Source organism: Tasmannia lanceolata, unplaced genomic scaffold (assembly GCF_043159265.1).
Source record: "Tasmannia lanceolata isolate RefF3 unplaced genomic scaffold, GAP_Taslan_0.1 ptg000020l, whole genome shotgun sequence".
In the NCBI taxonomy this organism is placed as follows: Eukaryota; Viridiplantae; Streptophyta; class Magnoliopsida; order Canellales; family Winteraceae; genus Tasmannia; species Tasmannia lanceolata.
This window is the reverse complement of record NW_027518697.1, coordinates 6,027,663-6,054,455: the sequence shown is the minus strand read 5'-3', so window position 1 is coordinate 6,054,455 and position 26,793 is coordinate 6,027,663. Positions and strand designations below refer to the sequence as shown.

Here is a 26,793-nt window from a genome sequence, read left to right as displayed (position 1 = left end):
ACTCTATGGTATGATGTGAGACACAATACCACACGGAAAATGGCAAAGAATGTCCCATGTTGGGACTCATTTTGATGTACTAATTGAAGTTAAAAAATCAATTAGAGAAGATCATTCACGTCAAAATGGAATTTTAATTTTTATAGATTTTTTTTTGTAGAAAAGGGAATTGCTAGGTATTTTGCGGCTAGTCTGTCTCATGTCAGACCAACCACATCGTGAATGGAGAGGTGGCTGGTCTGACATGCTGTCTTCATTCACGAGGTGGCTGGTCTGACATGTGACAGGCAAGCTGCAAAATGCCTTTGGCGATGGACCGTAGCAAATCCCATTTTTAAAATATTGATTACGACATATCAACTGATCAAATTAAGGAAGATTTTGAATTGGGACAATCCAAAGAAAACGGAGTTCGAAAATCCCATTGCGACAGAACAGACCCATCAAAGAGCATGAGGGAAAAGAAATCTGCAAACAAAGCAAGACAGGCTGCAAAAAAAAAAAACCCATAAGGATCAGCTAAGCCAAGAAGAGTGAAGTTGACAGAAAATTTAAAAGAAAAGGGGACACTAAAATGGCATTTGAGCAAAAGCTCAAACAAAAAAAAACCCCACCACACCCCAGGAGTCTCCTTTATTAATTATCATGTTATTCTTACCAGGTAGACAAAATTTCATAAATAAATGTGAATTATATACAACATGGATACAAGCTATCCACAACCCGATGAAAGCCCTACGGTTTCAAACAGAGTTCCATACAACTTGAAGAGAACTCTCTACTGCAACATAACCTACAAAACTGGTAGAGATCAACCAAAAAAACATGTCTGTAATTCCGTCGGCTAAAAGATGGAATTTTGAGAAAATCCGGCGGGCAGCCTGTGAAGGACTTGGACACAATCTGTCATCTAAAGTGATCTCCATCACCTATCATAACATTTATGGTGAGCACGAGAAAAAGAAAAATATTTGAGGAGATTATTTGAGGAGATTATTTTCGACCCAATTAGCCATTTTAAATAGTGCTCCATCTCCGCTGAAAAATGACCTTTTTCCAGCCGAAATTCTGCCGATCACCATCTATGTGATGTGATTTTACTTGAAGGATGGGATTGTAAAAGCTCATTACTCATCTTTCAACAAAGACATCACTGGAATTCCCTTACTGGAGAAGCTTGAACACTCAACCCTTAGCTCTTTGCCGACCTCAAAATCCCTCCTGCCATTTGCCTGCATGGTAGAACAAAGGAGTATGAATAAACTGCAAGAAACTCTGATCGTAATCATCCCTCCCCCCCCCCCCCCCCCCCCCCCCCCATATCACCACCACGACCACGCCACACACACACACACACACCCAAAAAAAAAACAGAACAGTAGGATCTTAGAAATTTGATTTTCAAGATCAAAAGAGCAAATCCACTAAATCCGTGAAGACTGATTGCCGACACAGACAAATGATCACACAATATTTGATGCCTCAATTTCTGTAACTACCTACTACTTTTAGATGTAGATTGAACATGTAAATACTGATGTGGGCTTGAATGGAGTTAGGTAAGTGTTGAGTTCTGAAATGGGATTTCAAACTCGCTGTTAATTCAATACAATACTAATCAAAATCTGTGTAGTATGTGTGCCAGAATCGACAAAAGTACCTCTGTACAACTAAAAATTGCATATAAAAATTAGGTGTTTCTGATATTCACTTTGCCCCCTTACACCCTTACCAAGTGCCAATCGATCTCTACACCTTGGTTTCTTACATAGAACACCAGATTTGCAAAACTGGGGACTGCAATCTGCTTGATATATTACATGTTTACAGTAGCAGTTTGTACAAACTTCACATACAAGTTATTTCACGTTTTCAATCAAGTGAGTCCGCTCGCTGAATCCACCACAGCTCGATGCATCAGTGTTATAAGTAAAATATATCCTCCTTGCTGTTTTTCCAATAAATCGTATTTTATCCCGATCCCGGAGTTTTTACATGGTGTAAGCCCATATAGTCCAGTATTTTCAAAAGGCATCGTATGGCTTACACCATAGGATGATCAAAACCTTCCATTTGATGGGCCACAACGCAAAGGGGTTGTGCCCCAAAAAATCATGTCCATTGGATGATTCTAGCCCTCCGATTTATAGAGGAACTGCATATTATGGAAACCTCTATAGATCAGAGGGCTAGGATCATCCTATGGATATGATTTTTTGGGCACAACCTATTTACGTTGTGGCCCATCAAATGGACGGTTTGGATCATCCTATGGTGTAAGCCGTACAATACTATTTGAAAAATACTGGACTATACAGGTTTACATGATATAAAATCTCTTTATCCCGATAAATGTATCATACCCAGTAAATTTTGGATACCTTGCACAGCCAACCTACTCTGCATCAATATAGCTGTCATATCAAGAAGTGGGTTTGAATCTACCACTATTTCCTGCCTAGACACCTTGAGATGTCTCTTAATAATAAAAACACTTGCAAACCAAAATGATGCAGCATAAATGAGGTTTATTGGTACTTGCTAAGCTAATGAAGTAAACAAAGAGGGAAGATGAGAGAATAAAGAAAGAAAGAAGATTGAAAATAGATAACTCATTAAGTGTAATGCAAATAGAGAATACAGAAATAACCATGGCCTAGAAAAAGCATACCTCAAACCGATACATTCCACGAATTCCATTACCCAACTCGAGTACGAGACCATGTGCACGTATCTGGTGAACCTTGGCAGTAAATCTGTCACCGAGCCTCACCAAATTTGCACCGATGTCACCTGCACCCAAACCATTTGGCTCGTCAGTAGCATATTTCGGCAACAGTGTACATAATGTACCAGTGTGCCTTTCCTCACTTTCACACTTACTCCCACAGGCCGCCTCATCTCCTTTTACTTTCTGCTTTTCTGCAAGAGGTGTTGAACATGTAACCATTTTACGCAAGGAAAGATCAGTATCGGAGATTGGTGAATCACATCCTTCCACATTCTGAGGAACTGGGAATGGCCTAGACTTGGAATCAGATTGTATAGTTGTTCCATTTTTCTGGGAAAATTTCTGACCAGCGGAACTTTCTTGTGCATCACATTCGGCAGCACTCCGAATTAGTATTGTTGGTGGTGAATATTTTGTAGAGTCATCTTTGCTGATGGGTGACTCAGGAATAGGGTTTCGGTTTTCTTGGCAATTGGAAATGTCCCCAACAGAGGCCCAAACATTAGGTGTTTGTTTCTCAGGAGGTACATCAGAATCTTCAACCAACAAAATTTTTCCTTCAAATTTAGATTGGGGTAATGTTGCTTTTAGAGATAACTTAACATTACCCCTAACATCCTGACCAATGCACATTAAAGAAACCTCCTGTCCTACAGATACCACATCAGTGACTCGAGACACCTGGGAGAAATACAACAGAGATAAGATGTGTGACATATAGATCAACATGTTTATTAAAATTGCCAAATATTGCAAGCAGTTTCCAGTAAATTTGCAAATAGATCAATTCAAAGGCAACTTATATATACAAAATGCAAGGGATCTATTACAATTTTAAGATGAAGAAATGCAAAGAGAAATCTGGTAAATCATGAACAACTCATAGTTAATATAATGAATTAATGTCACATCAACTAGTAGATGAGAAAAAGTCCTTGTTTTGCTAGTAACAGGCAAAAACATATATAGAATGCTGCAAATCCACATGTGGAGAAAAAATGTGCCATACATACATCATGTTTTTGACATGCACCCTTCGAAAAAACATCATGGACAAATATTTAGAATTGCTGAAAGTTATTGAAAAATAGCATAATATGCAGAATATTGCAAAATTATGACTCAAAAAAAAAATTCTATCGTACACGTAATCACCGTAAGAATCTTGGAGAGAGAGAGAGAGAGAGAGAGAGAGAGAGAGAGAGAGAGAGAGTGTGTGTGTGTGTGTGTGTTCATTGAGCTGACAATGAGATCATAACAGCATATCTTATTTAAGGGTATAGCAGTGGCAGGTCGCAAGTGGAAGAGCAAAGGAATATTGAGGAGGCAATTATTAGCTTTTACAAGAAGCTTTATTCATGGTTTTAGAATTCAGTTTTGGCATGCGTTTCGGCCATGAAATAGAAACATGTTTGGTTGATAACCCATAGTTTTAAAACTCCCCCGTGTCATCGTGGACACCCCCGAGTTGACTCCCTTTTACCTTGTCTGTGTTCCGCGTTTTGCCCTACAGAGACAATAAAAAGTTAAAAACTCTCTTGACTCTCCCAAATTATGACAGTGTCAGCCGAGTACTCAACCACATCAACTGAGTACTCGACCGCGTTGTGCCGAGTCGACTAGGATTTTCTTCCACCGGTTCCGCATCGCATCAGCGTTTTTTAAACACTGGCCACACGTAAATCTATTTGATTTAGGTTTAATACTTTCCAACAGTGAATTACTTAAGATTTAATCACATGAAAATTTTGGCCTCTTAAAAACTACATTGTTGTTGCAGGCTTGCAGCTAGAAGCCACATAAAGCAATCACATCACTTGAAATAATTGTGGAATTTAACTGTTTAAGTGATTGTAAGCTGAAAATGAAACCAAAAGATATCAATAACATAACAAGCAGCTTGAAAAAGTGGGTAATACAAGATAACTGAACAGTGTTCAAACACATTCAATGAATGACGGCCAAACCATCTAAATGGAAATAAAAAGTAGATGTCAAACAAAGTTAACAAACATAAAGCATCTAATAGTTTTACATGCCTGTTCGTGAGACAACTCAGAAATATGTAAAAGCCCTTGTTGACCACCATTAAATTCAACAAAAGCGCCATACTCTTTGATTGAGGCTATAACACCTTTATAAATACCACCAATCTCAAGCTCACGGCCAATGATAAAATCAACCTGTAGAATAAAAATTTCATTAGCATTTCCCTTCCATGGTCAGAAGAAAACCTCGGAATTGATATTGTGGTAAGCAACAATCATATAGCAAGCATAAGCACTTCAATGAAGCATGATAACTTCTCTAAAACACAATAGTTGCACACTTGCACCATTTGAAGGAGGACATCACCCCCTCCCCCCCCAAAAAAAAAACGCCACCACCACGACCATGAGATTCAGAGCAATAACTACATGCACCTGTCGTAACCATATATGCAATGGAAACTAAGATTCATTGTATCGTATTAGAAATTAGCATGCCTTTACAAACCAAATACAGAATCAGAGGATATGCCAAAGCAGAACATAGCAAATAGACAATACTACCTTCTATTAGCAAAGCAAATAACCAATAATACCTTCTATTAGCAATATGATGCCAATGGTGGTTAAGAAATGGCCACATGATCATGCCTTGCTCCCAAATAAAAATCTCAATTTGAAAAAGGTGCCATAAAAATGAATGAACCCTTGGATGATTTGTTTTGGGGGACCCCTGCGATTTCAAAATCGTGTCCTGCAATTTCAAAATCGCAGGGGTGGGTCCAGGGCACCCGAAAAGTGTTTTCGAGTCCCGGTTTTGGGTTTCAGGTCTCCGGTTCAGGGGTTTTGGGTTCTGCAAGTGATTTTGGGTTACCGATTGCAATTCCCAGCTCCCGACTATGGTTTTTGGTAGCCGAAAGTGGTTTTCGGTGGAGTTTTTCTTAGTTTGGGGGTTGGATCTTGGGATCCGGGGTTGCCGTAAGAGGCAGGGTGCCATGTGATAATGGGCTAAGGGGTCGGATCTCGGTTTGACCAACCCAGGACTCGTCGAAAGGTTTTGGTGAGTCTGGTGGTCTTGAATGCGGAATTGGTTGCCGGGGTTATTGGTTTTCAGTAGTTTTGTAAACCTAAAGAGACATTGAGAGAAATATTGAGAGAGAGACCAGAGAAGCTACAAGACTCATCATAGGAATCATCATTGCGACTACCTATCATTAGTCTGGTCCAGACAAAATGGGTTGTCTACACATGGCTACACCACTAAGCTTCAAGGAAAGGAAGGAAATGTTTGTAAACATTTTCTACAGCATGGTACGAGAATTTCTGCAATGCTACAATGGAGATAGCATTTCAAAGGAGTAACTCATATTTCTCCTTGTTTACAAGGGAAGCAAAGATCATAGTCCAACTTGTTTATGTGGGTGGCATTGTTTTACCAGGAGACAACCTTAAACCCATGGTAGAGGAAAAACAACATTTGAACTTGAATAAGGCCTTTGACATATAAAAGACCATGGACCCTTGAGGTCAACATTTTTGAGCCAACAAGACCTTGGAATAAGGGTGGCTACCAAGAAAGGAATATTTATCTCACAGCATATATACAAATAGGAACGCCTAAAGGAAACAAAAAAAGGGGGGGGGTTAAGGGCTATTGGCTCAAAAATTGACAAAACTCTATTAGTAAGACTCAAGGCTGCAACGGAAATTGGTGGGAAAATTGAAACATCTATCACAAGAGCTTTTTTATGCAATTAAGATGGATAAACAGTTTATCAACTTGGCACAAACCTCTCATCTTGAAGATGTTCATAGATTTCGAGATATCGTAAGATGTGCCCTAAACATGGGATTCCATACCTCCTTCAGAGACAATTCAGACTTTTCCCTTTTCTAATGTTGATTGGGTGGGATGCCTAGCTATTTGATGCGTGGGATGCCTAGTTAATTGACATTCTACTTCCAAGTGCAGTAATTCTGTAGGAGGGAGGAGTTTCATAACTTGGAGTAAGAAGTGTTTCATGGTAACAAGGCCAAGGGTTGAGGCGTGAGTACAAGGCCAGGCTGAGCACAACTGGCGAAATGATGTAGCTGAAGAAACTAATGGAGGAGATTACCCAATGAAGTTGTTTCATGACAATCAAGTGAAAATTAAAATTGCAAACAATTTGGTGTTTTATGAAAAGAATAAACACAATGAGGTGAATTACAAGTATTTCAGGAGAAGGTGATAAGGAAGGAGATACAAACTCCTAATGTCAAATAAAAAATCAATGAAAATTAACATTGCAAACAATTTGGTGTTGTATGAAAAGACAAAAACGCATTGAGGTGAATTGCCACTATCTAAGAAGAAGGTGGCAAGGAGAGGTATCACTAGTATGTTTATTAAAGGAAGGGAGGAAGCAGAATGGTGTTGCTCGTAAGCAAACTGGGCATGCACCATTGGGAGGACAGAGAGATATGGGGGGGGGGGGGGGGGGGGGGGGGGGGGGGATGATGATGTTGCATTGAAAAAAGTATTACATATTTTATTTTCTTGTTAAGGGCAGCATAATAATTTATGCGACTTGAAAAAAGTATTATATATTTTATTTTCTTGTTCAGGGCAGCATAATAATTTATGCTACTTATGTTAGAACTATGACTCAAAAACACATTCTTCTTCTCTTGTATCATTTTAATTTCATCAGAATTCAAATTTTTTATTGAAATCGCACATAAAACTGTTTAATTTAATTTAATCCAATAGTCAACCATTCAAAATGCAACTTTGTCACATGGAACATCAACCCATCAATGGGCCCAGGCAAAATAAAGGTTCTTTTTTTATTATTTAGGCAAAATAAAGGTTCTTAATAACCACATTCGAAAATAGTCTATTCCATTTGACACATTCATACCATAACAAAAAAACTAAGACCCGTTTGCAACAAATTCGACATTCTATAAATAATGGCTAATTTGTCAATGGAATTTGGACTTCAACTTTCATAAGTGGTATTTCATGTGGTTTCGGTAGGCAGACAACATCATTACAACAATTACCATGACCATGATTTTTCCCTTTTTCCTAGCATCATGGAATTTTTGGAAGAATAATTCCATTCCTTTGGAAGAACATGAATAATTTATTCTGGTGATTTTAAACACACTAAAAATATAAACTAGCTTCAACAGGATATGCTAACCCAGGGAGGCAGCTAATTTTAATCTACAAATTAATCAAATAGCCCAATAGGTTTAAAAGATTATACCTTTTCTTGTGCTTTTTCCATAACTGTTTGATTCTTAGCAACTATAGTAAGTGCCCCATCACTTACAGCAATTCGAGCACCTAGATTATAAAAAAATAATGCAATCAACCATAATTGAACGATAAAAAGGAAACTTTACTAATTGAAGAACAAAGGACAAATTGCAGTCTCAAAATGCACAAGACAATAACATAATGATTGCACGTTGATATCAATTCTAAATTAAGCACACATATTTGAACAATCAAACTCTAATCAACCATAATTGAGTGATAACAAAGGAAACTCTACTAATTGAAGAACAAAGGACAAATTGCATACAGTGTCTCAAAATACCAACAAAATATAATCAAATAGCACCCAAAAAGTTTTTCAATGGGATTGCGTTTACAATGATGCATCCAGAGTCCAGACCTATCTATGCGATATCATTAATTGATCTAAACCGAGAAAGATCCCACACTTCAATAAAAATGCTATTGTCTTTGACCTGGTGACAAGCCTTTAGCCAATGCTATTAGATTTGCTTAAATGCCCCTTAATGTGACAAACAGTTCGTACTTGAAAATACATAACCCTGTAACAAAAGCTCTTAAATCAAGTTGTTAGAATTCATTCTCCTGATTGGGCTGGAATAGGCCATGATAATCTCCCCAAAGACAATCTCTAAAGACACCACCCACACTCGCTAGACTAGAATTCCCACAAGAACTACCATCAATGTTGAGCTAAATGATGTTAGAGGAGGGGGGAATTCAAATATGTTCTACTCTCACAGCTGACATTCTATTTATTGGCACCAACTACCAATTTCTTAAAACTCCCAATGCCAAAAAAAACCCCAAAATAAAATTCGTCAGTGGCTGCCATCTAATAATGAACACAACTCTCAACTCAACTCAACTCAACTCAACTCAACTCAACTAAGCCTTTGTCCCAAATAATGGAAACAATGATCTAAATTACTAATTAAACAAATAGATTTGATCTTCCCACCATTCTCTTATTTCTCTTCCCCCCAAAAGGTACCAAATAACAATATTGGAAAACTTTTTGTTAAAAAAGTGTAGAGTAGAACCTTTCTTCTTTCTATTTTTCTTCTCCTTATTACTCTTCTCCATCTATTCCACATCCTGGGTGGTATTTTGCAAGACCATTTCTCTTTCTTTTACTTTATCACAATATCACAACCAAGATTCATAAGTATCTTGGTCTGATTTTCTTCTTAAAAACCATGAATTAACCCTACCTTACCGCATATCGAGGTTTTAAATTTCAGTTTCGGTCGCCATGGAAACAAAAACATTTCATTTCGGATCTCACATGCAATTCATATAAATATTTATAAATAATAAATGCACCATAGTTCACATGCAATTAATATAAATATAATTATGTAATACATATTGACATAGTTGTCAACCCGTGATCCGATTTGTGACTCAATTTATTAATTTTCTGACTCGTGACTCGACTCAACTCGTCTAGTAAGAGTTTTTGACAGGAACAGAAATTTAGTTGAAAAATTATAATTATATTATATATCAAAAGATGAAGGCATGAAGCACATAAAAGAGCTGTGAAAAGGTTATTACATTTCCCAAAAAGCTCTCAGGAGCCAATTAAAGAAGAAAAGACAGCCGGGTTTGTGCAAATATCAAAATATGGTTGTGCTGATAACATTTCCCTTGTAAATTTGTAATTTGTAAAAGAGAAATGATATCAGCACAACCGAGTTTTGTTATTTTCACTAAGGCAGCTTGTCGTTTAGCTTTTAAAGAGGTATCAAAAGGTTATTACAATTTCGAAAAAGTTCTCACAATAAATTAAAACAGAAAAGGCAAGATGAGTCTGCGCAATTATTGATCCATGTGCTGATATCATTTCCCTTTATAAAATTGTGGATTTTACATGCTTAGACTTGAAGTTTATAAAGGGATTTGCAAGAGACCATCATGAATAAGACAAAATCTGTTGCATGAGTGAGCATACACCTAAGTACGGTCGGATTTCGTTTGACACTTTTCGTCCCGCTACGACGAGGGAAATATTTGTCAATAGTTAAAAATATGAAAAAATCAGAAATTGCTAGAAAATATAAGAAAAAATTAAATGAACCAAATAGTAAAAGATCCAACATTTACTTAAAGGAAAATCACTATCAGCTGAAATGCCTTTGTTGACCAGTGTGTTGACTGGCAAGATGAAAAAATTTTAGAGACCAAATTATGACATTTTTTTACCGGACTTTTGGGATTTAATAATGTTTGGACGTGATAGAATTTATGAATTTTTAAAATTGGAAAAATACTCCATTGTTTGGAAGTTAGGATTTTGACCCGACACGTTTCTTTCGAATTTTGTAAAAGAACTGGAAAGTTGACTTTTTATCCTTTTAGATTTTGGTCTCGAAACTATTTTTAATAGATTCAAATGGGGGGTATTCTTTTATTTATATGTAAATCTTAAATAAATGGATAATAAAAATAATAGACATTTACTTAAATGACTTTACATGTGAACTCTGTGACTCGTATGAGTCCTAAGATTTCGAATCAACTCGCTCCGACTCGTACGAGTCACCACACGACTCGTACGAGTTTCTAACACCAGTGATCACCCTTCCGAGTCGTCTCGAAAAACATCCGACTAGACTCGACTCATACGAGTCAAACGAGTTTGACAACTATGCATATTGATATAGTATACCACTATTACACTTACGATTTTGGTTTACGAATTTCGGTGGTTTCGGTTTGGGTTGCGACGGGGATGGAAACAGAAACATTCCGGTTGTTTCATGTCAATTTCGGTGGAAATTTAAAACCACACCGCCTGTTCACATTTTATTTTTTTTGGAATGGTAGAAGATTTCATTGATAACCAAAGAAGACCGCGATGGTCAAGTACAAATATAATAAGAAAAGGAAGAAAAATACACAAATAAAACAAGGGACACATGCAAGAACATCAAGGCGGCAGAAAATCAAATAACTCCAAGGCCTCCCTCGATACACCATCCCCTCGCTAAGCTATCGATTATACCATTGGCCGACCACCTGACATGAGAGAAAGACGGCAGAACTACCCCTACCATGTCTAGAATTTCTTCAAAAAAGGTTGGCAAATCATCAAGGGAAAAGATGTGAACCCCTAAGCCACCTAACGACATTTAACGAGTCCCCTTCCACAATAACTTTCTCAAAGTCCACCTAATAACTTTCTCATTTAACGTGTCCCCTTCCCCAATAGCAGAATTTCTTTGTTCACATTGTTTTTGTTTCTTTGTTGTTTCATAGGTCACCTTGGCTCCTTGTATCCTTTGCCGCGATCAATGAATTTCTGCTATTTCTCAAAGGAAAAAACAAGAAATTTCATCAAAGCAAAAGGGCGGAATGCTCGGACCTATCTTCTATGTGCCTATCCCTTCCCTAACGGGAGGGTGATTGTATTTCGCTTTCCTTTTATTTTACTTTCTCTTATGATCTGTATCGACCATCTCAGTCTTGTAAAAATGCTCAGACCTAGAATAGTTTATCGAAATGGCTACTATGGTCGCCTAGGAAATATTTAGATTAGATAAAACAGTAAACATGCTGAGTTTCAAAGCACACCTGTTTCTTGTTCAATTTTTTTCCTTAGAGAACCCTGAGGCCCCATCAAACGCCGAAGGGAATCATTACTGAATTTCAAGGTAGCTGGAACAGATCACAAATTACCAAAATACATCTTAGTGACAAAATAAAATAAGAATAATAGCTAAAGTACGTCGATAAGAAAAACAAAGACTGAAAATGGAGAAGTTTTCAACTTATTCTTGGGGCGTTCCTATCGTCTTGGGTACGTGGGGCATTTATCTCTTGCTCCATGCGCTCAAGGATTTGCAGGCGACCTTTTAAAGCAGGCTCCAAGGATTCACAAATGATATCTAAAGGAATTCCAGCAGGTTTTATATCCAACTGAATTGCAGTTACTCCTTTCCGTGTGCCAGCAATTTTGAAGTCCATGTCCCCCAAATGATCTTCCAGGCCCTACAGTATTCATTATACAATAATTTTTTTAATGGTGTCATTATACAATAAATTGTCATATATAAACTCACAAAGAAGATAATTATAATGAATAGTGAAGGCATGCTTTGGAAGATTAAAATTGTGAGATGCAGTTAGCCTAGCCTAAGTCACAAATATCATTTTAGGGAATTTCTCAGCAGGGAAAAATCTCAGGATATATTAAGGTTTTTTTTTCGGATTTGTATCGCAAAAAAAAAAAACGATAACAATAAAATTATTTAAAAACATATAAAAATAATACTTTTAAAAATATATTAGAAAAATCGTGAAAATATCGTGATAGGAACGCCCCAAGAATTGGTTGGAGTCTCTATTCTTTACAGACAAGTAATAAAATCCATTGAGTTTCCACCCCAAAGCAAGGACAATAGAGTAATGCATAATGTGGATAGTAATGGCAGAGCGTGTCTAGATCGTAGAATAGGAAAAGAGTACCAGTGCTTTACCACCTTATTCTTAAAGCAATTATTTCTACAATTATGTTCTGTATATGCTTGTTATCATCATCTGGTTCACTGCGATGGGGTCTGAATATGCTTTTGGGATACATATTCCCTACAAGTTGGGACTTTTTCACAAGCACATAGTTCAGCTTCGTTTGAAGACCTTTTTGTGCGGGTAAGAATCAGAAGAGATCAATCAAAATCAATGGAAATTTTGAAAGTAAAAATTGTCTGCATGAAACAGTTTCTGTGCAAGTTCCCACCCAAAAAATTTATAATAATAATTAATATTAAATTGAAACCAAATATGCTATATAAAATGTTAAAAATTTGCTTGGGCATACAAACTTCCTAATCACTTTACCTGAATCCAGAACCAGAAATAGTAGGTTTTTAGCAGTTTTAAAATGTTGGCCTGCTTAACTATTTTCAGAATAACAACAGAACAAATTGAATTAAACGACCTTTCTAAAAGAAAGTCACCTAATAACTGAAGTGGCCCATGGAGAGTTCTTACCAAAATATCAGTCAGTATTTGGTAATCCTTAATAATCCCAGAATCTGGATCAACTTCGCTAACAAGTCCCACTGAGACACCTGCAACGTGCTCCCTTAAGGGAATACCGGCATCCATCAAAGCCATACTCCCTACAAAGAAATTGTAAAATATGTCAAACAAAAATATATCAGTATCAGCAAAAGGAAAATCATTGAAGGCACGGCTATAAGCAAAGCTATTGGTCATCATCGGAAGTAAATGCATTTATGGAACTACTTTAATTGTCTACTTTGCATGTTGCATGTGCTTCATAACTTTCTTCCTTTTTTCCCACTTTTCAAAGTGGGATTTGCTGGCGACCATCGCAAAAGGCATTTTGCAGATGGGCTGTTGCATGTGAGAGCAGCCACCTCATGAACGAAGACAAAATCTGCTGAAAAGTGAGCCTGTGTGGCTGCTCTCACATGCAACAGCCCATCCGCGAAATGCCTTCCGTGATGGACGCCGGCAAATCCCTTTCAAAGTATGTTCTTATTCTATTATTGGTCCAGTCATGATGCTTACACCTCCACAAGTTGCAAGCCAAAGCACCTTCAAGTCTCACCTTTCTTTTAACTACCTTGTGCAAAGGTAGCTCATCAGAAAGAACTAGGGGTGAGCATTATTCGGTTAAAACTGAACCGAACCGAACCGATTTGGTCGGTTCGGTTTGGTTTTTTTCCATTTCGGTTCGGTTTCGGTTAGTTTTTTTGGAAATTCGGTTATTCAGTTTCGGTTTCAGTTATCTAAAAAAAAATTGGTTAACCGAAATAATGGATGAAACCATTTTTTTTCCAAAAAAAATTGCTTTATGTGCACTCCGTGGGATGATCAAAACCGTCCATTTGACTGATCACAACTTAATTAGGTTGTGCTCAAAAAATCATTTTGATCGGATGATCCTAGCCCTCCGATCCAAGCCAAAATTTAACTTTTTTCCCTCTTTTCCTCTCACAATTCTGTTATTCCTCACAATTCGGTTATTCGGTTATAACCGAATAACCGAATTTGTAATCGGTTCGGTTTCGGTTCGGTTTCTCATAAATTCGGTTTCGGTTTCGGTTCGAATTTTGGGAAACCAAAATAAATTCGGTTTTAACATTTCGGTTTTTTCGGTTCGGTTTTAACCGAATAACCACCCCTAGAAAGAACATAAGAATGGAAAAAAGTCTACCAAAACGAACAGCCAAATATATATACATATTCATATAATGGCATGTGTATAGTTTCTCAAATTTATAGATCAGAAAAAGAGCAGCCGTTGAAAAATGATTGGTTCAGTGTCATATAGGCTACAAACAACCAGGCACAAGTGTCTAGTAATGATTAATGACAGCTTGAACAAATCAAATTGAGCCTCTAGGTGTAACTGTTATGGGATGGCCATTTCAAAAAAAAAAAAAAAAACCCTGTTATGGGAAGAAGATTAGTTAGGGTACCTCCACAGACAGTCGCCATCGATGTTGAACCATCAGAAGCCATGACTTCTGAATTGACACGGACAGTATACGGGAAATCATTTTCTGGAGGTAATACAGCAAGTAACGCTTTCTCTGCGAGAGTACCTAAAAACAATGGAATAGGCCAAGAATCACAATTTTGAGACAAAAGATCGATAGTTCCGCTCTTTTTGACAGAACATGTAACAAGAAAAATGTAAGATCTGTGAACAACCCATACAATTTCCCAAACACCCCATGATAAAATATACCATATTACTATATAATAATATCTGCACCCAGGTCATGTATATGAATCATGCAAACTGCATCCTATAACTGTATCACTAACATCAAAAGGTTATTACAGAGGTGCTTCTGTGATTTTGAAGAAGCATTAGAACAAAGAAAATCATTTAGGTGCTTCAGTGATTTTGAAGAAGCATTATAACATAGAAAATTATTTAGACTGTTAATTAAAATAAAAAGTTGGGCATGTTACATCTAAACATTGACATTAGGGAAAACAGGACCATTACAAAAAGCCATAGCCACAATGAATTTATCAAAATATTGCCATTTTATCATGACATTTTGATAAAACAACAAAACCCCAAAATAATCCGGCAAGAGTTCCGCTGTTTTTGAGAACTTGTAACAAGAAAAATGTAAGATCTGTGAACAACCCATACAATTTCCCTAACACCCCTTTATAAAATATACCATACTACTATATAATAATATCTGCACCCAGGTCGTGCATATGAATCATGCAAACTGCACCTTGTAACTGTATAATGTCAAAAGGTTATTACAGAGGTGCTTCTGTGATTTTGAAGAAGCATAATAACAAAGGAAATCATTTAGGTGCTTCAGTGATTTTGAAGAAGCATTATAACATAGAAAATCATTTAGGCTGTTAATTAAAATAAAAAGTTGGGCATGTCATTTCTAAACATTGACATTAGGGAAAACAGGACCACTACAAAAAAGCCAAAGCCACAATGAATTTATCAAAATATTGCCATTTTATCATGACATTTTGATAAAACAACAAAACCCCAAAATAATCCGGCACATTTTCATTTGTATCATTTAATGTGAAAAAATCACGAAATATAGTGATAATTTTATGATATTTTTTGTTTTATATTTTTTCTTAAAGCGAAATGTTATCAGCACAACCATGTTTTGATATTTGCGCTAACTTATGTTGTCTTTTCCTCTCCTAAATTCTTTTTTTATATGAAAGCAAGAGATGGAAAGTGTTGTTCTAAATTCTGCCTTCTTCCATGAGATCTAGAAGCACTTCTGCAACCTTCTCTCTGTCCAATGGTGTTTCCCTTGCACTCTTTTGGAAGCTGAGAATGCCTTAGAAGTTGTCGCTCGATCAAAAGGATATAACACATAGCTTAAAGACCTGTCAAAAGGTTATTACAGTTCCCAAAAAGCCCTCACAAGCCACTTAAAGAAAAGACAAGCTAGAACAGTGTAAATAAAAAATGTGGGTGTGCTGATATCATTTCCCTTCTTAAACTATATATTTTTATATATTTCTAAATAAGTTATTAAATCCCCTGAGATAAACACTTCCCAAGAAATTCTTAAGGCAAATATTTGTGACTATGAGAAAAGCTAAAGGTAAGAAGAGAAAAAAAAAGTACACAGGTGAAGCTGTAATCTTCTAGAAAGCAACTCAAACAAGGGGAAGCATGAAATGTTTGGGTAGCAACTCAAATAAGGTAAAGCAGTTTTAAATATAGCACAGCATTGCAAAAGAAATACCATTCAAAAAAAATTGCAAAAGAAAAAAGTTCAACTCACCATGCCCGACTTCTCGCCTGTTTAGGCCTCCTCGTTTACCGACCTCATTAATAGAGAATGGCGGAAAACTATAGTGAAGCATGAAACGCTTCGTAGGGGGGCCAACAAGAGAATCCAACCTCTGAGCATCTCCAGGTGCCCCCAGTGTCACAGTGCACAGAACCTATGGCACGATTTTTTAAAAAAAAGTAACTGCTTTTGCTAGAATAAAAAAAATTCATGCATGTTCAAATAGCACAGAGGCAGAGAAGAAGGCCAATGAGCACCTGAGTATCTCCACGCGAAAAAATAGATGACCCATGTAATATTGGATAAGTACCAGATTCACAGTGTAGAGGTCTAACTTCATCAAGACGTCTCCCATCAACTCTAAGCCCTTCCTTAATGATCCTTCTACGAACAACCTGACAGCATAAAAAGATAAAATTGTCCATGCTAATTTAAGAGAGAGAAAAACCTTGAACTGTTAGCAATGAGAAATCGATGATACAGGAAAAAAATTGCTTAAATATATGATGATTGGGTCAATGTTACCAAAAAACGCTAAGAAGAGGTGGGGAACACATTTCTGTCTACATGAGTTTCTGAAAAGGAAAAAACATGACACCATAAAATGTGGGAAGCCTCGGAAATGTGCATGAAATGTCCCAGAACACTCTAGAAACACATGGGAAACGAAGAAATGAGGAGAACAAGAAGCCTTACGCCCATGACTCTTACCCTCTGAAGGTTTCTGGATTTCTTCTCTCAAGGAAGGCTTCATTTGTTCCTTTGTTTCTCTCAAGGCTCTTCACATCTCTTGTTTCATTTATTCTATGGTGTATGGACGGTTTGCAAGAGAGATTGAAATACAAATTTTAAGCTTATGAGATTTTGCTTATTTTCTTATTTGTTTCGTCTTGCTGAACAGACTGGGTAAGCTTTTGTTCAAGTTATAATGCCTTATTGTTTGCTGAGCTTTTTCCTCTAGTTGGATGAAATGTATCAGTGATTCAGTACTGTTCTAGTTGGTTTTCTTTTAATTTTACGAATTACCTTTGTTGGGAATTTTGTTTCCCAGTTGAGGCTTCATCCATTTGGAATTCTGGCAGTATCTCATTAATGAAGCATTTCTAACATCTCCATACATGGCAACCTTTTGGACTCACATGCACCGTGTAGTTTGCTACCTACCCATTTAGAAACAATAATTGTTCCAAGTCTTAAAAGTTAAAAAGTATAAGAGTTCTCATCCCAAACAGACACAACACATTAAATTTGAGGAAGTCTTTACATTTTATAATGCTTCTGTTAGAATAAGCCTATGGGCATTCTTGTCATTGTACATAGTTTCTCATTATATAAATACTTAGTGAGGGGGAGTCTAACTTCAACTCACTTTTTCTCCTTTCTCAATCTCTTCTAACAGCTTCTACAAGTTTACATAGAGTATTTTACAAAGAGTTATCTTAAATATTAATACTAAGTAGAGAAGTGGTTTTCAGCACAAGCAGAAATTGTTTTATTATTTTCCTTGTATTTGGACTTTTTCGACTTTTCATGCTTTTTTTCTATTTGAGTTTCGAGGGCCATATAGACATTTTAAGTTGTTAAATAATTATTTATTTATTTGCTTTTAGTTAGGTTTAACTGGGATCAAACCTGCAAGATAAGGTATGACACAATTAGTTAGAATGAGTACTCATCTCTCATGTTTCTCTTGCGTTTCCCAGACATATCTAATGTGTTTCTAAAGGCATTTCTCAACACGTTTCATATGCGTGATGCACTTTTTGTTACTTCCCCATTTCTCATTTCCTCTTTATTTTTTCCACATGTTTCCCATTTCCATTTCATGTTTCGCCTCCCAAATTCGTTTCTCGACCTAGCAACAATGGTTTGGGTAGTTAAGTGTTTTCCATTTTGGCATAATGTTTGTTCTGGGTTCATGTCCACAGCTTGTCATACACCGAAAAAGTAAAAATATGTCTCTCACCTTATGACGAGACGGGCACACTAGCCACAAGCATTGGTGCCCCGTCTCACATGAATAATTGACAGAGACGGGGATACTCGCTGCCATAGTCCCAAACATTTAGAAGATATAAGCAAGACAGCCACTTCCAGGCCCTTGCCCAATCTGAATGTATTGTCTATCTATAGAGATATCGTGGTACAAAATATTTAGATGCCAGTAACCATATGAATTTTTTTTTAATGATTAACCATATGAAATTATTACCAAATTATTTATCTATGCTTTAAATTTTTTTTCTTCGTAGTTACTGATTCAGCTAGACTGTCATTGGCTATCTCTTCTCTCTTCCGCTAGCAGTCATTTTATGTCTCATGCACCACTTTTGATATAGTATGACTTAGATATGGTATGACTATAAAAAAAATTCCAAGAAAGAACTATAAGCAAAGTTTAAAATTGCTTGAATGATCTGAACATAAGAATGGTTCAATTTTGGCAAGAAAATGGAAACATAAAGTTAAACCACAAGCAATACATTTAAAGTTATAGTAGAACTGCTCACCTTTTTCCTGACATTGTCCACTACCTTAGGCAGAACTTTTAAGCTTTCCTCATCACATTCTTCTTCAAGTACCTTTTTAACATCTTTGGTAATTCTATCCAAGGCTTCTCCACGTTCAAACTGAGAATACAAAATATATTACACCAACGAAATAATAAAAATCGATGGGTAAACTATAAAAAAAAACACATCTAACAATTATAACACGCAAAGAACAGTATAAAATGGTGCAAGTAGAAGTTTGTTTTTGTATATTATGACAGATATGATGCTTGACAATACCACACTTGTTTTAAGGCAATTACTGCTGACATAGTAATAGAGAAGGAATATCTCATGTAAAATTTAAACCTAAATAGTCAGGAAAAAGGATAATTAAAATGTAAATGGGCACCTTGCCATACGTCGGATCTGTAAAAACAGTCTCTATAGGTGATTCTGCCAAGCTCCTGATTTTCTCTTGTGTACTGTCCGTAACCAAGGATAATTTATATTCCTTCTTCGCTTTGCCGGCTTTTGCTGCGAGTCTGATTTGAGGTTCAATAAATTTCACAGCCTGTGTAATAAAAATCATGACCCTCTTAGTAAACTCCTTAGTGCACATGTAGAAAGAAGGGACCAAAGATTCACTATGACCCACCTCAGGATGTGCTAGCCTTAACCCGGCTTCTAGATCTCTTTCTGAGATCTCGCGGGCTTGTACATCTATCATTAAAGTTTTATCCCGTGTGCAAGCATATACCAAGTTGAGGTCGCTTAAGCTAAGCTGCATTACATCCCATCAAACAGTAAGCAATGGTTGAAAAAACAAACAAGAGGGTAAAATATTTAACACGGGCACATGAAGGGTTGTGCATTTGTATGTGCAAGGCTTTTATGGATAACTAGGACAATCTCACAAATAGTTTAAAGGAGGTTTAGCCCATATTCATGTCACCTTCAGTTCACAGCACTTGCATGTGAAAGAGTATAAGGTTTAAATGACAAAAATATGATAAAAGAAAATAGTTGAGCTACATTGCAAACCAAACGCATCATCTTTTAACAGGCAGAGAAAGGTCATAGTTCATTTCAAAGTAATATCAATCTACTTACCATGAAAAGAAAGCTTTCAAAAATTTCAGATTAACTAGTCTAAAAAGAAAGATGTTACAAGTCTAAAGTAAAAAAAAAGAAAAAAGAAAACAAAAAAGTGAAGAAGAAGAGAAAGATAAAGAAAAGAACAGTAAAGAAGAGATGAAAGAATGTGTTAGGGTTGAATTCCAACCCACGACATTCATCCCTATTCATATTTAATATGAAATACTCTAATTACAAGTATGCCATTAGTCCTCTAATAATGACGGGCCCCATCCTATATAAACATAAATATAAGTGTTAGTCACTTAAGTGATGGCCATTTCATGCATAAAGTACTCTTAACACTACTCCTCAAGCCGATAAATAAATGACATTCATGCCCAGCTTGGAACAAAGAAAATAAAAAATTTAATGAAGGCTATTGCTTTGGTGAAAATATTAGTCAACCAACAATAACAGGACCGAACTAAGGGGTATAATATCACTGAAATTAGTCGTTGATAAAGATATTTTGGGAATGCCATTATTTATTTATTTATTTATTTATTTTGAATGGCAAAGGAGAAGATGAGAGAGCACCGCTTAAGATGGTTTGGACATATCCAACGTAGGCCTTTGGATGCTCCGGTGAGAAGAGGCGACTCGTGCCAAATTGATGGAGTAAAAAGAGGTAGGGGCAGACCGAAAACAACTTGGGTAGAAACAGTGAGGAAAGACTTGATAGCTAGGAACATAACAGAGAACATGACCTTGGATAGGATAGAATGGAAGAAAATGATCCACATAGAAGAACCCAACTAGAGCCAGGATTAGAGCCGGATAGATTCCTTTCACATTCTTCATGAAATTTTTCTAAAGGATTCATTTAGCCGACGCCGACTAGTTTGGGACGGCTTTGTTGTGTTGAGTTGAGTTGAATGGCAAAGGATTATATTAAGGGGAAAAAAAAGGCAGAAGGCCCCGCGACCAAGATGATCAGTTCAAGGAAAAGAAATAAAAATACAAACTATAATACAACACCTCAAAGAGGAAAAAATAAAATATCTATAACCTCTCCTTAGATACCCCCGCCCTAGCTAGCCTATCAGCATCACTATTTGTCGATCTTCTTACATGCTGAAAAAAATGAATGAGCGAGCCACTCGATCTTAATTCTCATCAAAGCATTCACCAAATCTCCAAGGCAAGGCATGGGTCCCTTTGAGCAACCTTCTAACGTTAAGGGACTCTCACCACAATCTCTCAATCCATGAGACAGCTCTCAAGAATCCTGATGCCTTGCAGAACTACTCCAACCTCTGCCTCGTTAGAGCCAGTGATCCCAATGGGACCTGAAAAAGCCCACTCAGAACCTACTCTAACCTCTGCCTCGTTAAAGACAGCTAAGCTTCAGCTGACCAGGGCCGGTGATTCCCACCCAGGGAACGGGGCACCACTTGCTCAGAACTGACACAAATCTCACCCTACTCAACTATGTCTCTTTATGTCTCAGCCCATGATTAGATAAAAGATGAAGAATAGCAAAATATTAATTTATTCTAAATTTTGATGTGTAGATTTTTCCGTTAGAAGCTTAGAATACATATGGTTGGCCTTTCCTCATGACTAACTTCCGATTAGAGCTCGGATTGAAATGCATTCAAGGAATGTCATTATTTGGTTTAATAGAAATTCAGGATTGAATGTCATGCAAAGCTGTCGATTCCATTTCGTTATATGCTTCGTTTTGGCCAGTGGAACAAAAGATTTCAGTGTTTCGGCATTTCACTCCTGAAAACTACTGGATGAATTTTTTAATAGTTAATTTTTTTTTAAATTCAACTCAACTCAACAAAGCCTTTGTCTCAAACTAGTTGGGGTCGGCTAAATGAATCCTTTAGAAAAAAATTCATGAAGAAGGTAAAAGGAATCTACCCGGCTCTAATCATGGTTGTAGTTGGGTTCTTCTACGTGGATCATTTTCTTCCATTCTATCCTATCCAAGGTCATGTTCTCTGTTATGTTCCTAGCTATCAAGTCTTTCCTCAATGTTTCTACCCAAGTTGTTTTCGGTCTACCCCTACCCCTACCTCATTTTACTCCATCAATTTGGCTCTAATTTAAAAAATCCAAAAAATGAAAAAATGGTTAAAATATATAAGAAACCAGTTTATGAATCATATTTAACAAAAAACACATTTTATTACCTAAAACATTAAACTAATTGCAATACATAAATAAAAGAAAGAAAATTAAAAGGATTTTAGATGGCCATGGGCTTATAGGGCGTGTTTGGATTTCCGTAATCGGGAATTAGAAACGGCATCTGAATCCCATTCACCCTATTACCGTGTTTGGTTTGTTTTACCAAAAGAAACAGCCGTTGGAATTAAACCCCTAGCGGAAATAAAACGGGATTTTAGGGCATTGTTCCTTTCCCACCTAAGGAGGTGGTATTCTGATTCACAGAATCAAAGAGAACAACTATGTCAAATATTCTCGCGCGTCTCTTCCAAGAACCAAAATGAAAACCGCCGTCAATGAAAATAGGAGTTCTGCCATTTATTATGTGCTTTTCATCTTCCAAACCAACATTCATCAAGATGAATTTGATGATTGCCGCATGCTACGATGGATGGAGAGCCAAAGAGGTATTTCTTTGTGGATGCTTCTTTGGTCCACTTGTATATGGGATTTGAGTTTACATGTGATGCTCGAGAACTGTTTGACGAAATGCTACTTAGAGATTTGGGTTCTTGGAATGCCCTGATTTCTGGGTTTTGCCAAAATGTCAAGTGGCTGAGACATTGGTTGTGTTTGAGGAGATGATGTTGTAGGGATGAGGACGGATTGAGTTACTATCTTAAGTATTCTCCCTGTTTGTGCGCCCTTGATGAACATCTTTTGATGGGGAGGTTGATCCATGTGCACGTCGTAAATAATGGGTTAGAGTTTTACATTTTTCTGTCATTTCGCGGAAAGACATTTCGCCGCTGACTTTTGCACTAGAGAACAACCACCTCAGGTTCATGATTCCTGTAATCCAAACGCACCCATTCATATTTGAAGAGAAAAAACAAAACAAAACAAGGACGAAATGGCCGAAACGGGACAAAACAAAACTAAATTCTGGCCAAAACGAAACAGAAGGTGTTTCTGATCCATTTTTCGGACCTGAATGAAATGTTTCGGCCGCCAAAACAGAACGATATTGACACCTTGAATGAAATGTAATTTGTCCCCTTGCCGAGTATATGAAATCATTACCTTTCAGATTTGAAGGAGAGGAAATATTATGACCAACATAGTCTTGCAAAAAGGAAGAGGCGTACTCTTTTTGTGCTACGCCTTTGCTTTGTTCTTTATTTCTGGAACAGCTGCTTCTTTTATTAGCTCTTCTATAATTTTCACATTTCTCCTTCAATAACAAGTTTATTTCTTTTCTTTTGTTTGAAATAGAATAACATCTTTATTTCTTTTAAGTTTACTATAAATAAAATATGCTCATTTATATTAAAAGGAAATTAAATTTGAAAAAGGAATCAAAATACAGTCTTTTGCATATTCCATGCATTTAATGCATTTTTCTACTCAACTCAACTAAGCCTTTGTCCCAAATTAGTTGGGGTCGGATAATGAATCCTTTAGAAAATTTTCATGAAGAACGTGAAAGAATCTACCCTGATTAAATTGACTAAGTCTAATCCTGACCACTAGCTGGGTTCGTCTACATGGATCATTTTCTTCCATTCTCTCCTGTCCAGGGACATGTTCTCTGTTATGTTCCATGTAATGCATTTTTCAATGGTCGATAAAATGAAAGGGTGCTGGAAATCTGAAACAAATGAGGAGACATCCTAGATTCCTTGAACAAGCAAGATGTAAATGAGAGACTCGCCATTAACAGAAGCATCTTTGAGATTAGCAAAAAGAAAACCAAATCCATCAATTCCCTGAAATAGCCAAACTATTTCCAGTGTGTAAAAATAAATAAATAATATAATATAATAAAAAAGACACCAAAGACAGTTGAAAATATTGAACAAGAAAAGGTAACAGATCAACTCTTCTTGACAGAATAAATTAGAATGAATAAACTAAGAGAAGTACCTCATCCATGGTAGGATTGATAACGAACTGTCCATATATCCTGCCAATACGTATTACTCCAATGGGGCCACCCCAGGGGATATCTGATAGCATAAGAGCAGCAGATGTGGCATTAGCCGCCATTACATCTGGATCTTGCTTCCCATCAGAAGAAATAACGCTTGCCATCACCTATAAACAGGGGAATATTGACCAAGAACGACTAATAAGAGATCAAAGCAACAGTAGAAAAACCTTGAGGAAATTGTAAGAGATAGCTAATATAGAAAGAAAACCTGGACTTCGTGGTAAAAGCCAGCAGGAAATAAGGGACGGATAGGTCGATCAATTAAACGGCCACATAAAAGCTCACGTTCCTTTGGGGCACCTTCCCTTCTCATGAATGTGGTGGGAATTACACCTTGGGCGTATTGCTTTTCCTGATAATCGACCTTATGACAAACCAAATGCATTCAGACAGCATCCTACTTCATCAAGGGAGACTAATGATCACGAATATACAGAATTAAAAGTCAATCAAGAAACTAACAAGAATACATAAAAGACATTGCATGAAATCCCGAGCATGTTAATAGCTACGTTTACAATCTAAATTTTGGTCAATGGACTGACAATTTCTGACAATGCATATGAAATATTGAACACCAGGAATACTCCCTACCCACTTACCCAGAACACAAGGTAGAAGGGATAGAGATGGTTGAAAACTTCACTGTGTACCATGTCCATGATCAAAAAATAAATCCCTAAAAAGAATATGAAGTGATGTATAATAAAAGGTGCATTCTTGATATGAAGTGAACATTCAAAAAAAAAAATGAAGTGACCTATAATGAATTCATATTGCAGTGGTAAAATAAAAGGTGCGTTCTTGATAGTTCCATTAATTGTTCCAAAAAATGAAATTAAATAAACAAACAAAGCGATCATGAAATGCGGATTTTTCCATCTCTACTAACATGTGACGGCATCAATTCCGCAAAAAATAAGTAACTAACCAATCCAAGACAACAAATTTAAACGAAAAAGAAAGGAAATGAAAAGGAGAATAAAAAACAATCATAATAAAATACATTGGCATATAATGCATATAAAAAATGTTGCGTGCCTAACTGGCCGTAACACAAATAAACAAAGAAAAAGACAAAGGGGGGAGGGGGAGCTTGATTCGAAGCAACCAGACCTCCTAACGGTTCAATTCGAGACGAACCATGACCCTCCTAAACAAAGTTTCTTTCTTGATTGTAAACTTATCTACATTTCCATTGTAATACAACTACTTAAATACAAGCATAAAGGTAGTACACATCATCAATAACTAACACCCACAACCCTAAAACACATAACCCATAACCACATAATAACTACATTCTTGTTAGTTCCATTAATTGTTCCAAAAATGAAATTAAATAAACAAACGACACAATAAAAAAAATGCAGCATTTTTCAGCTCTACTCGAACATAGTAAAATAAAATGCGCATTCTTGATATTTATATTAATTGTTCCAAAAAATGAAATTAAATAAACAAACAACGCAACAAAAAATGCCGCCTTTTCAGCTTTACCTACATGTCCAGGCATCAATTCCAAAAAAAATAAGTAACCAATTAAACCACGACAACAAATTCAAATGGAATGAAAAGAAGAATAAAATAAAATCATAAACAAATTATAAAAAAAAAAAAAAGGCTACTGATATTGGCACTATGATTTTTAATAATCGCACAAACTCAGCTAGTTTTTTGAGTTTTAATTGTTTCTTGGAGATTTTTGCGAACTGTAATAACCTTTTATAGCTGTTTAAATAATAAAAAACAATAAGAGTTAGTGCCAATATCAGTACCCTTAAAAAACGGTAATTCTCCAGAAAGGAGGGAGAGGAGGAAAGATTAAAAGCACACATGTTCCAGCATCAATTGTTCCAAAAAATGACATTAAATAAACAAACAACGCAATAAAAAAATGCCGCCTTTTTCAGCTCTACTTACATGTCCCGGCATCAATTCCGAAAAAAATAAGTAACCATCCAATCCAAAACAACAGATTCAAACGGTATGCAAAAGGAGAACAAACTAAAATCATAAACAAATACATGGACATAAGACGCAAATAAAAAATGCTACCGATATTAGCACTACTGTGGCTTAATAATCGCACAAACTCAGCTAGTCTTTTCTTCTTTATTTTTCTCTTAGAGCTTTCTGGGAACTGTAATAACCTTTTACAACTGTTTAAATAATAGAAGACGATACGAGTTAGTGCAATTATCAAAACATGGTAGTGCCAATATCAGTACCCTTAAAAAACTGAAATTCTCCACAAAGAAGGAAAAAGACGGAAAGAGTAGAAGCATACTGTGAGGGGAAGGAAATCCCTAACTCCATCTCCTTTGGATGAAGCAACTGTAGAAAGAACTTTAGTCTCTTCTATTCCCATCACAACAGAGCCATTCGCGAACCTAGCAATCTTCCCTGTTTCAAATGTAATCAAACGAGATCCGATCTCAAACTCCTCTGTAAAAGTTTCTAGAACTTTTCGGCCTAGGGTAGGGACCTCCGATTCGTCGGAGGATGATAAGAATCCGAGACGGCCACTGCAAAATCTGCGGTATCCGAGCCTCCGCCATGTTAGGAGAGGACTTCTTTTTCTGGAGAATGCAAACATGAAGAAACCCTAGAGAGAGGAGGAGGAGGAGGAGGAGAAAAATAGTGTTGGAAGAAAAATACTAGGGAGGAAGAGGAGGGGTTTAGATGGCGGTTTGGGGTTTAGGGTTTAAGCATTTTCAGGGGATTGGGACACGTGATATTTTG

The 26,793-nt window shown here is 36.6% G+C and overlaps 1 protein-coding gene across 4 annotated transcripts; it reads right to left on the bottom strand.

Annotated features, from left to right (window-relative positions):
• Positions 1 to 550: 550 nt before the first annotated feature.
• LOC143854824 (polyribonucleotide nucleotidyltransferase) lies at positions 551 to 26,793 on the bottom strand. 4 transcript variants are annotated; one of them, XM_077364929.1, is made up of 17 exons: positions 26,339 to 26,792; positions 24,257 to 24,412; positions 23,982 to 24,152; positions 19,453 to 19,578; positions 19,207 to 19,368; positions 18,813 to 18,932; positions 16,560 to 16,697; positions 16,294 to 16,456; positions 14,470 to 14,595; positions 13,010 to 13,140; positions 11,788 to 12,007; positions 11,591 to 11,674; positions 7,977 to 8,056; positions 4,771 to 4,914; positions 2,872 to 3,412; positions 2,672 to 2,793; positions 551 to 1,232 (listed from the first exon to the last, which is right to left on the bottom strand). In XM_077364929.1, exons 1-17 carry the CDS (start codon positions 26,645 to 26,647, stop codon positions 1,128 to 1,130), a joined length of 2,898 nt encoding a protein of 965 aa, XP_077221044.1. In that variant the 5' UTR covers positions 26,648 to 26,792; the 3' UTR covers positions 551 to 1,127. The 4 variants fall into 4 exon arrangements, with proteins under 4 accessions (XP_077221044.1, XP_077221045.1, XP_077221046.1 ...); XM_077364930.1 differs by having other exon boundaries at positions 2,884 to 3,412; XM_077364931.1 differs by having other exon boundaries at positions 24,257 to 24,445; positions 26,339 to 26,446.